Source organism: Clinocottus analis, unplaced genomic scaffold, assembly GCF_023055335.1.
Source record: "Clinocottus analis isolate CAN_PGR_092001 unplaced genomic scaffold, fCliAna1.0.p SCAF_15, whole genome shotgun sequence".
NCBI classification, from domain to species: Eukaryota; Metazoa; Chordata; class Actinopteri; order Perciformes; family Cottidae; genus Clinocottus; species Clinocottus analis.
The window spans coordinates 18,264,135-18,276,276 of NW_027175876.1; the positions used below are offsets into that span (position 1 = coordinate 18,264,135).

At 50.0% G+C, this 12,142-nt stretch overlaps 1 protein-coding gene across 2 annotated transcripts in view; it reads left to right on the plus strand.

The window, feature by feature from the left end:
* Positions 1-12,142, plus strand: part of cnih3 (cornichon family AMPA receptor auxiliary protein 3) — a 76,348-nt gene that overhangs the window by 20,017 nt on the left and 44,189 nt on the right. For both annotated transcript variants that reach the window (XM_068577729.1, XM_068577728.1), the window contains exon 3: positions 9,208-9,255. In XM_068577729.1, coding sequence (XP_068433830.1) covers positions 9,208-9,255 — 48 coding nt within the window. The remainder of the gene's footprint in view (positions 1-9,207; positions 9,256-12,142) is intronic.

The following is a 12,142-nucleotide window of genomic DNA, read 5'->3' on the forward strand; positions in this document are numbered from 1 at the left end:
TCCCTGAACTCATCTTTACCTTTTGACTCTGCTTCTTGCACAAAATGCGTCACGCTGCCCAACTCCAGATGCAAAGTGCACCTGAAGGCACCGTTTCTCTTCCAAAGACATGAATGAAACAGTTTCAAAGCTGCTGTTGCTCTGAAAGCTTTCATGGCGGGTGAAGATTTTCGCTTGGTTCTCGCAAGTGAAGTTTGATGGACAGGATTTCTTTTTGAAATGTACTTGATGTATTGAAGTTACCTGAGAAACCACGATGTTACAGGGAGAGTTCAACACTCGTGAAGGTTACCTACTTTCCTCCCTATGAAACACACTGACGTTAAATAAAATATGAAGTTATTATAATGTCATGTCTGTGCATGACGGTTAGCCTAGCTTAGCACAAAGACGAGTAAGGCAATGCAAGTGTATTTGTGTAGCACATTTAACAACCTGGCAATTCAAAGTGCTTCACGTAAAACCATCAACCTGATGACCCCGAGCCTCTTATTCCTGATCTCACAGAGATGTGTGTTTATAAAAACTAAAACTCTTCTTGTTCACGTTCAGGTTGAGGGCTGAATCCATAACCACACCTAGATTTCTGAGATGATTGTTCCCTGGTGACATAGTTATGTAGATGTGTGTGTCATCTGCATAACTATGATAACACACTTTGTTGTTCTTCGTAATCTGAGCCAGTGGGAGCATGTAGATGTTGAACAGAAGAGGCCCCAGTGTTGAGCCTTGTGGAACACCACATGTCATGCTAGTCATGTGTAATTAGCTACCGACACAAAGTGTTGTCGGTCCTTTAAGTAGGATTCAAACCAGTTCAGTGCTGCTCCAGAGTCCCACCCAGACCTTCAGTCTGTCTAGTAGCATGTCAGGATGCAGCACTGAGGTCCAGTAGCACTGAGACTGAAGTTCTGTCACTTGAGAAGAACTTGACTTCCTCTCAACCCACATTCTCATTTCATAGTCGTTTGTGTAATGATTATATATATATATATATATATATATATATATATATATATATATATATATATATATATATATATATATATATATATATATATATATATATATGACAACACAATATCAGGTGTTGAGATGTTGTTTTTTTAATTTTATTTTGGGTATAAATGAAGACCAGCTAGCTAACGAGTACATGCCCCGTCATGACATCATTAATCTTCTCACTCTCTACTTTCCAAAAGCTTGAACTATTCTGTAAACGCTCACATTTCAGAAAGACATTGAACAGGTAAAGGTAATCCAGGTATTCAGTACTTCAAGTGTCGTTGCTGTGGTGTTTTTTCATCTGCATGTGCAAACCACATCAAAGACTTAAAGAGTTTCTGGATATGGCAGCAATGAAATATAAGACTCAACATGTAACAACACCCGGTCCTTTCCTCTTATATACCTGCATGAAGCCAACTTCATGTGATGCTATTTCCATTCATGTGATGCTTTTTCCATTCATATGATGCTTTTTCCATTCATATGATGCTTTTTCCATTCATGTGATGCTTTTTCCATTACATTTCCAATATTAGAGTTGAAGTGAAAGGAAATACAGTTAAACCATTGCTGATATTTGTTAATTAAGGAGTCTGAGTAATTTACCCATTTATGTAAATGTATGGAGATATCCAATTATTCAAGGAGCAATACAAACAATAAAGAAAGAAAATAAACGATACAAAAAGCTTTTAAATGTTATTTGACCCTAACAGGGAGTACATCTCGTGTGTCGTGAGGGCCTTTGTTTCCGTTTCATCGTTTCTTTCGTGCAAACTGTGAATTCCTCCCCTTCCTTTAACCCAGCATCCGATGCTTCGTCCTGCTACGCAGTAACCAGTCATTATCCTGCTTCTTCTCACACACTTACAGAAATGATCCATGAGATCCGTCTCCCACTTCCTCTCATGTTGTCTCCCACCGGCTTCCTCCCTCCCTCTCCGTCGCTGTCTGAGCTTCTTGTGTAATGAGCCGTGTGGAGCAGCATCGTGCTGACCCTCCACAAACACTCACAGCGCTACTTCCTTTTGGTGTTCACCCTTATTGACTTCATTCATTCCCTAGTCAATTACCCTACCTAGCATCACCGCTAACTGCCCCCCCCCCCCCCCCCTCCCCCAAGGCCCTCAGTCTGAACTGAACCATAAAACAAAGTCTTAACCTCAAACACTTCTTTAAAGAAGTGAAGACTGGCCAGATGTCTTCACTTTCCAAGGATGTCCCCACTCGTATTTCAGTCCTCACTACGTATCAAGTACAAGAAAACACACACACACACACACACACACACACACACACACACACACACACACACACACACACACACACATTCTGTGTCAGACTGTTGATCGTATATCACTCGGTAGTGAACACTGTCGCTGGAGGAGATGTTTTGGCTTCAGCCACGCCGTGGTTTCCAAGAGGGGGCGGAGCCTCTGGCGCCGGAGGAGCTGAGCATCTGGTTGCGGATGTTTTCGGAAGTTCTTTGATAGTTTGCGTGCTCGTTCATATTTTTTGGATGTGTATCAGTGTGTGTTACATCCCCGTGTGGGTTTGCTTCCACTGCCTCCGCTGCCAGATTGCTGGGGGATCATTTCCTAACGTGCAGCTCCGTCAGCAGTTTACACCGTGGGCTCCGCCCCCTGCTCCATATCGTCCCCACCCATACACTCCATATGATAAATATAACCAAGTACTAACATCAGAGCGCGATACGGAAAACATGAACACCATCTGCAGGAGAGAGGAGGCCGAGGACGAAGGAGAACCAGTACAGAATCTGTTTTAAAGCTTTTCTCTTCTGGAAACGTTTAGAACCGTTTTATGAACGTTAATTATAGTTTTCATGAACGTGATGTTTATTCCACCGAAGACACAAGTGGTGACAGCGTCTGGAGCTCCTTCACACCGTTTAAATGCCCTCGCTCCACCTCCCCCTCGCTCCACCTCCCCCTCGCTCCACCTCGCTCCACCTCCCTCTCGCTCCACCTCCCCCTCGCTCCACCTCGCTCCACCTCCCCCTCGCTCCACCTCCCCCTCGCTCCACCTCCCCCTCGCTCCACCTCCCCCTCGCTCCACCTCGCTCCACCTCCCCCTCGCTCCACCTCCCCCTCGCTCCACCTCCCCCTCGCTCCACCTCGCCCTCGCTCCACCTCGCCCTCGCTCCACCTCGCCCTCGCTCCACCTCCCTCTCGCTCCACCTCCCCCTCGCTCCCCCTCGCTCCACCTCCCTCTCGCTCCACCTCCCTCTCGCTCCACCTCCCCCTCGCTCCACCTCGCCCTCGCTCCACCTCGCCCTCGCTCCACCTCGCTCCACCTCCCCCTCGCTCCACCTCCCGCACGCTCCACCTCCCTCTCGCGCCACCTCGCTCCACCTCCCTCTCGCTCCACCTCCACCTCGCTCCACCTCGCTCCACCTCCCCCTCGCTCCACCTCCCCCTCGCTCCACCTCGCTCCACCTCCCCCTCGCTCCACCTCCCCCTCGCTCCACCTCCCTCTCGCTCCACCTCCCCCTCGCTCCCCCTCGCTCCACCTCGCTCCACCTCCACCTCGCTCCACCTCCACCTCGCTCCACCTCCCCCTCGCTCCACCTCCCCCTCGCTCCCCCTCGCTCCACCTCGCTCCACCTCCACCTCGCTCCACCCCCCTTTCGCTCCACCTCCACCTCGCTCCACCTCCACCTCGCTCCACCGCCCTCTCGCTCCACCTCCCCCTCGCTCCACCTCCCCCTCGCTCCACCTCGCCCTCGCTCCACCTCGCTCCACCTCCCCCTCGCTCCACCTCCCCCTCGCTCCACCTCCCCCTCGCTCCACCTCCCCCTCGCTCCACCTCGCCCTCGCTCCACCTCGCTCCACCTCCCCCTCGCTCCACCTCCCTCTCGCTCCACCTCCCTCTCGCTCCACCTCCCCCTCGCTCCACCTCCCCCTCACTCCCCCTCGCTCCACCTCGCTCCACCCCCCCCTCGCTCCACCTCGCTCCACCTCCCCCTCGCTCCCCCTCGCTCCACCTCCCCCTCGCTCCACCCCCCTCTCGCTCCACCCCCCTCTCGCTCCACCTCCCCCTCGCTCCACCTCCCTCTCGCTCCACCTCCCCCTCGCTCCACCTCCCCCTCGCTCCACCTCCCCCTCGCTGCTCGCTTGTCTCCGCTGCTTAAGTTCAAGTCTCACTCGAGTGAAGAGGGAAACATTTATTTCAGTGTTTAAACACTTTGCGCCGGCGGGACATTAACGCCACGGACCAAAGCCCCGCCCCTTCATCTCCAGGGGTTCACTTCCTGCCAACCAGATGAAATAAAGGTCAATTTAAAGCCACGCCCACCTGCCACCTCCCACCTTGTAGCTTCTCATCCTCCTCTCCTCTCCTCTCCTCTCTTCCTCTCCTCTCCTCTCCTCCTCTCCTCTCCTCCTCTCCTCTCTTCCTCTCCTCTCCTCCTCTCCTCCTCTCTTCCTCTCCTCTCCTCCTCTCCTCTCCTCTCTTCCTCTCCTCTCCTCCTTTCCTCTCCTCCTCTCCTCTCCTCTCCTCCTCTCCTCTCCTCTCCTCCTCTCCTCCTCTTGTTTATACTTCCACTCTGCTCTCGCTTGTCAAGCAGATTCTCGCTGAGTAACATTTCAAAGAGACATCAGCCTAATTGCTCTCTAATGAGCAGGCAGTGCGGGCACACACACACACACACACACACACACACACACACACACACACACACACACACAGTGCTGAGTGGAATGTGTTTGCGGTCGTCTTTCATACCTGACGTGAGGTACGAGGTGCTCGTGAGGAAGCGCCGCCCCGACTGAGTGTCTCCACCACGGAGTGAAGATGAGCGGCTATCGAACTGTGTGTGTGTGTGTGTGTGTGTGTGTGTGTGTGTGTGTGTGTGTGTGTGTGTGTGTGTGTGTGTGCAAGTGATGAGGTCATATCAAGGACAGAGGGAGGGATTACATTCTGCGTTTGTTGAGGAACATGAAAGTCTTTCTGCAGAACTCATTGATCTGTAATCCAGCAGCATGAATATACATTTTTCCCGTCGCTCCTCCTGATCACAGATTCCCTTTTCTTGCCCGTCATGCTGCTGCACTTCAAAAGTCTTCACTTGTTTCCAGCTGAAATGGCTTCTCCTTCTGCTTTGAAACATTTGAAATAATGAAAAGTTAAAAGGCTGTGCAATAATATTTCCCACATTTTTTTCTTCTTTTTCCCACGACTGCTCTCTTGTTTCTTGTGAAATGAGGTAAAGTCCCACGAGGCGGTTTGAGGAGATGAGACTGGAACTTGTAATATTGTAGTCTGCAAGTCTACACACACACACACACACACACACACACACACACACACGCACGCACACGCACACACACACACACACACACACACACACACACACACACACGCACGCACGCACGCACACACACACACACACACACGCACGCACGCACGCACGCACACACACGCACACGCACACACACACACACACACACACACACGCACACACACACGCACAGGGATGAGTGGATGCATCAAAGGGACACGGTGGACTCCCTCACACTGTTACCTTCTCTCTCCGTCTCTCTCCATCGTGATCGTTCCTTCAGCTTTCAGGAAACTCTGGTTTCATTATTTAGAGCAGCGGCATGAATGAAACATTTTTATTAACTTCCTACAATTAGCATTAAAATATGCATGTTTACGTCCTCATCAGTCATCTCTGAGGAAAGGGCACGCAGAGCTTCTGCGTCTGAAGAGCGCGTCGGCGTCCGGCCTTCGCTTCATTAATCATTTTACAACACGAGCAGCGCCGTCGCCTTAAAGGAGCCGCGTCACAGCTCTCATTGGCTTTCTGTCCTGAGAATGAAATGAGATGTTCGCGGCCTGCAGCCGGGTCTAATCATCCCACGCAGCGAAGCTGTGAAGGTGAACACCGAGAGACAGGAAACTACTTCAGCTGGTTAGTTTGTGAAGCATCTCGTGAGGTGCGTGGAGACGCATCGTCAGCAAAGCGTTGCCCTGCATTGCAACAGCAATCTGTCTTTCCTGAAAACCCGCTTGGTTACTCGAGACCGTCATGGATCCAGATGATGCAGTCGGCCACGATTAAACAGGAGAATCAAGCAAAACAACCCCATCGAGCTTCCCTGAGGGACCCCTCCAGGGGGAGGAGTCACAATGAGACGATGAAGAGGAGCAGCGACCGGGAGGCCGACTTCTCTGCTCGCCAAAAGATTGTAAACGGGAGTTTATGGCCTCAGTTGCTAGTTTTGAGTATTCTTCATGACAACATCAACATTTGTATATTCCTATTTAAGATAAACTAGATCATTAGGTGAAGCATGCTTCAGGGTGATTGACAGGTCGCTGTCGGTACCAGAGCTGTTTACGGCGTCTCCACGTCGCTCCTCCGCTTTCCAAACATGGTCACTGCCGTCCAACAACAAGACGGCGACGGCCATAATACAAGATGGCGACAGCAAACGTGTCGAACTCAAGGCTTCAAAACATGAGTCCACACACCAACGGGTGACATCACGATGACCTCATCCTGGTCTCACTCAGTCTGTGGCCGGGTGTCAAGGTCTGGTGCTGCAGAGATCCCGAGTCCACTGTGACTTCCTGTATCTCTGTGTCGCGTGTTGGGAGGAGGCGGGGCTCTGAATGACGGCGCTAACGGAGCGGTGAAGCCATGACGCGCTGTACGGTAGCGGACACAGCAGTGCAGGATTCAGGGCCTTTATTCATGATGTCGGCCTGAGCAAGCACTTTTAATAAGTGAAGTGTATATTCATATAAGTGCAGTTCATAAGTGTATATTCATATAAGTGCAGTTCATAAGTATATATTCATATAAGTGCAGTTCATAAGTGTATATTCATATAAGTGCAGTTCATAAGTATATATTCATATAAGTGCAGTTCATAAGTATATATTCATATAAGTGCAGTTCATAAGTGTATATTCATATAAGTGCAGTTCATAAGTATATATTCATATAAGTGCAGTTCATAAGTGTATATTCATATAAGTGCAGTTCATAAGTATATATTCATATAAGTGCAGTTCATAAGTGTATATTCATATAAGTGCAGTGTGTCTCGGTTTACAGTCTTCTGGATTCGTTGTGAATCAGCTAGCTTAGCTCGTTGAAGAACAACAAGATGATCCAGTTTGAACATGAAGTCAACAACAGCCGCTGTGGAGGGTTAGGCTTAGGACCAGGTTAGGACCAGGTTAGGACCAGGTTAGGACCAGGTTAGGACCAGGTTAGGACCAGGTTAGGACCAGGTTAGGACCAGGTTAGGACCAGGTTAGGACCAGGTTAGGACCAGTTATCTTGAAGGACCAGGTCATGAGTTCAGGAAGGTGTCGGGTTCTTCATGTGAAAGTTGTTATGTGTTGTCACTTCAAACCCAGCAGCCCGTGACGTCCGGTTCTGTAGCACTCGACGTCTTCATGGTCCACAGCTCCAAGAACTCAAAACCATCTTGATTAATAAATAACACAAGAGGTCGATGTGGAAACGCCCATGAAGACATCACGGTAACAAAAGTAAAAATGCAATACTTCAAACTATTGCGTTGACTTCCTCAGTTACAGTTACGCCATCTCTTTGGTAAATAACGTTCATATTTTATGGGACATATGTGGATGGGCAGATGCGAGCGTCTGCTTCTGTATCGACTTCTTTCTTTCTCACATTTGCCAGCGCGCCGCATTAAACATATGATATGAATAATGCGCAGGTAAGTTATTATGTAGATGCAATTAGTGCCTCTGGTTTTATATATGAAATAACAAAAAGCAGACTAAACATAAACAGTGTTGATAGTGTTTTAACTCCAATTATTCCTCCACATTTTAATCCTGTTTTTCTGATGCGGCGACTAAATATCTGTTGAGCTCAAGACGGCTTTGATCTTCCGTATGAGTGCAAACACTTTGACAGACTCGTGGTTCCCTCTCCGCCTTCGCTGGTGACGTCTGCAGCGAGAAGCCGGAGATGAAGTCAAACCCACTGTCCAGAAGCACCAGCAGCGTGACGCTCAGATCAATATATGATTCATAAGCAGAGTTGTGGCTCCCGCAGAGCGCAGTCAGGTCGCTATAGGAGGGACTTAATATTTAATGATGCTGTTAAAAGCTCTGGTGAAAGGGTGTGTTGGAGTCAGCATTGTGGCGACTGCTGATTTAAGACTTTTACAGTTTATTCTACGAGCTGAGAACACTCAGATATTGAAGAATGGCCACTTATATAAAACCCTGATAACCAGTGTGGCTGCTGGAGGACACACAGCTGCTGCATCAGTGTGTTTCCTGCTACGACACCAACAGGGTGCATGCACCAGACTGGTGGCAGTGCAGAGAGGTCTCAGTCCTCGCTCTAGTCCCAGACCCTGATGTAAGACCCGTCACTCAAACGCTGGACCCCCTGGACCGGTCCCTCATCTCCTCGTCAGCTGCAGAGTTCAACATCCACGAGTCCTCAGTCAGACCTGAGCTCTCCACCACGCTGCATCGTTCTGAAGATGGAGTTTTCACTCGGGCCTGAACGCCTGAACGCCAGCTCTGTGTCTGACCACTGCCCCGGTACGTGTGGTGTTCTGTTCCCCTGTCACTCTGTAGCCAGTGTGTCATCTTTCCAGCCTAAAGCGCTGCCCCCTCATGTGAGTCTCTGACGCTCATTATGTATTTACCTGCACTCATACGCTTCATACTGGAGCTCAACGGAAATCTCAGTCCTGGCTTGATGACACCAGCCGCCCAACCGGACGGAAATGTAGATATGCCAAACTTCCTGTCTCATGCGAGATGCTAACACACACCTGATCAATAGCAGGACCTCCTGATGTACCATCAACACCCTTTCTACAACCGTGGATGCTGTTCCAACTGTCTCTCCGCTCACTGACATCCTCAGTGGCCTGGACTCTGAGTCTGCCTGGAGTCCACACCCAGACCTGTTCATGTAGCTGCATTTGTCTCTGGAGTGTCCTGAATGCAAACTATGTAACCGCTGCATTCATTTCAAACTGTACAAACTGTCAGTAAAGTAAGATTCAGTTCACATTTTGAAGAGCTCATTGGAAATGTATTTTCATTCACTTTCAGCATGAGGACAAACTGGTTTTGTTTCTATTCTGTTTCATATTTCACCAGATGTCAGGTGTCTTGGGAAGCTATGACATCACCTTTTCCCTGTTTGTGTCCTCACAGAGGGAGAGGCTGCGCAACATCGAGAGGATCTGCAACCTGCTGAGGAAGGTGAGCAGATCCTATCCCACCGTGTTAGTGTGAATATGATGGTAGCTGGCTTATGATTATGAATGCTTGAAGAATACGTGCTGCAGTGAGAAAGTACATCAAATGAGCTGGAAACAGATCAATCAATGTGCAGATGACGCCGTGCTTCCAGCTGACATCTGATACTTTGAATTGCAGCGTTTTCACAAATTCCTCAGCAAATGCAAGGCTCCCGCTTGACAATTTTTTGAGTTATGTAAGTATTTCCAGCTGCTTATCAGTATTCCACAGGTCTGGCTAGTGCGGTTTTAATGAATTTTTGATTTGCACAGTGATGCTTCCTTTGTCTTCTTGCCTCGTGTTGCACTGACATCAAAGGGGAGACGGAGACGGAGAGCTTCAGTGCTGCGCTCTCAGAGCCATGCTGTGTGTGTGTGTGTGTGTGTGTGTGTGTGTGTGTGTGTGTGTGTGTGTGTGTGCCTGGAGGAGTCAGTGGGAGGATTAGAAGAGGCCTCCTCCCAGCTCCAGTGTGACATCTGTTTCTCCCTCCACCTCTCAGAACACTGTGCCTCGTGTGTGTGTGTGTGTGTGTGTGTGTGTGTGTGTGTGTGTGTGTGTGTGTGTGTGTGTGTGTGTGTGTGAGTCCGCTTCATGCTGGAGGTTCATCGCTGGAACAGCTGATCTTGGTCATCAGTGTTTTCAGCACGAGCCCTCGGGCCCTCCGCTCGGCCCCCCGGGGCAGGCCGTTCTCCCCGCAGTGCTGCTGCAGGAAAACACACACACACACACACACACACACACATGCATTCACACGTCAACGCGGGCGAGGCGAGCTACAGTACATGCACACATCCAGATGCAGCGTCCTCGCTGTGACCTACATGTGCAACTGATCACTGGGGAGGAGCTGCAGATGTGCAGTGAAGTACAATAGCAGCTCATGGATGCTGAGCACATGCTAAGCACATGCTGAGCCTAACCATGACATACATCCTTTAACACAGAGAACACACACCCACCACACCGATCTGGCTCTCGGGCGATCTCCTGGATCTCTGGCGGGTCGGACATTTAGGTTTTGATGTTTTATCAGTTCCACAGTCTGTTTCATTTTGTGGGTGAATGTCAATGAACCTCGCGGTGAACGAGTGATATTAATGCAGTAGTACTTCAGCGGTTGGTAGGAAAACAGTTCTGACCCATTTGCTCGGGTTCAAACTAACTCCGGTCCCTCGGCCCGGTTACTTCTGTCGCTGTGTTGTGTGAACGCTGTCAGCTGGAGCCTCCAGTGTGACTCAACAACCAAAGCCAGGCCGCTTGAAAAGACGTTGCATCCGGTTCTGTGTGCTTTGTCACGTCATTAGGTCCATTAAAGGAGATCCCAGTACTGAGCCCTGAACCATCACTGGACATCACCCTGGTGCTCTTCCTTATTGCAGCATTTACACTCTAATGCTTCAAGTCAGTTATCTCTTTATGACGCCAACGGACATAAATATACACATCAGAAGCAGTAAAGTCCTGCATTAACCTCTAGAACGTCTTCCTCACTGAGGAAGAAACACTGAACTGAAAACATGAAAAGAAGGAGTGGTTTGTCCCTCACAGGGACCCTTACTACTGAACATGGACCAAAGAAGGAGTGGTTTGTCCCTCACAGGGACCCTTACTACTGAACATGGACCAAAGAAGGAGTGGTTTGTCCCTCACAGGGACCCTTACTACTGAACATGGACCAAAGAAGGAGTGGTTTGTCCCTCACAGGGACCCTTACTACTGAACATGGACCAAAGAAGGAGTGGTTTGTCCCTCACAGGGACCCTTAGTACTGAACAGTACCTGTTCATAATAAATCAGATGTATAAAGTACATGTGTAAGTGTGTTAACTAGTGAACATACTCCAGCAGCTCCATCCATTATGTTGCAGCTGTCAGCGTGCTGCAGCAGCAGCAGCGTTGCTGCATTGTGAAGTGTTTTAATGCTGCATGGTTCCTCCAGAGCTCTGCTTCCTGCTGCTGAAACTATTCAGCTCCTTCCAACTGGCTCGGTGGTCCTGATTGATTTGGTTAAAAGCTTTGGCCGCGTTTTCTTTTTGTTGGCACACCGACTCAGTAGTTTTCACTGCAGACACACATGCAGGCGTGTGGACACACACATGCAGGCGTGTGGACACACACATGCAGGCGCGTGGACACGCACATGCAGGCGTGTGGACACGCACATGCAGGCGCGTGGACACACACATGCAGGCGCGTGGACACACACATGCAGGCGCGTGGACACACACATGCAGGCGTGTGGACACAATGCAGGCGTGTGGACACACACATGCAGGCGTGTGGACACACACATGCAGGCGTGTGGACACACACATGCAGGCGCGTGGACACGCACATGCAGGCGTGTGGACACGCACATGCAGGCGCGTGGACACACACATGCAGGCGCGTGGACACACACATGCAGGCGCGTGGACACACACATGCAGGCGCGTGGACACAATGCAGGCGTGTGGACACACACATGCAGGCGCATGGACACAATGCAGGCGTGTGGACACACACATGCAGGCGTGTGGACACAATGCAGGCGTGTGGACACACACATGCAGGCGCGTGGACACACACATGCAGGCGCGTGGACACACACATGCAGGCGCGTGGACACAATGCAGGCGTGTGGACACACACATGCAGGCGCATGGACACAATGCAGGCGCGTGGACACACACATGCAGGCGCGTGGACACACACATGCAGGCGTGTGGACACAATGCAGGCGTGTGGACACGTGTCATTCATGTTGTTCTCCATCGACGCTGCGTTGTGTTCTGATGTTGGACGCCTGAAAAACTCATGCAGAGGAAAATAGCTCCAGGGGAAATACTGCTCTTTACTCTGAACTGTG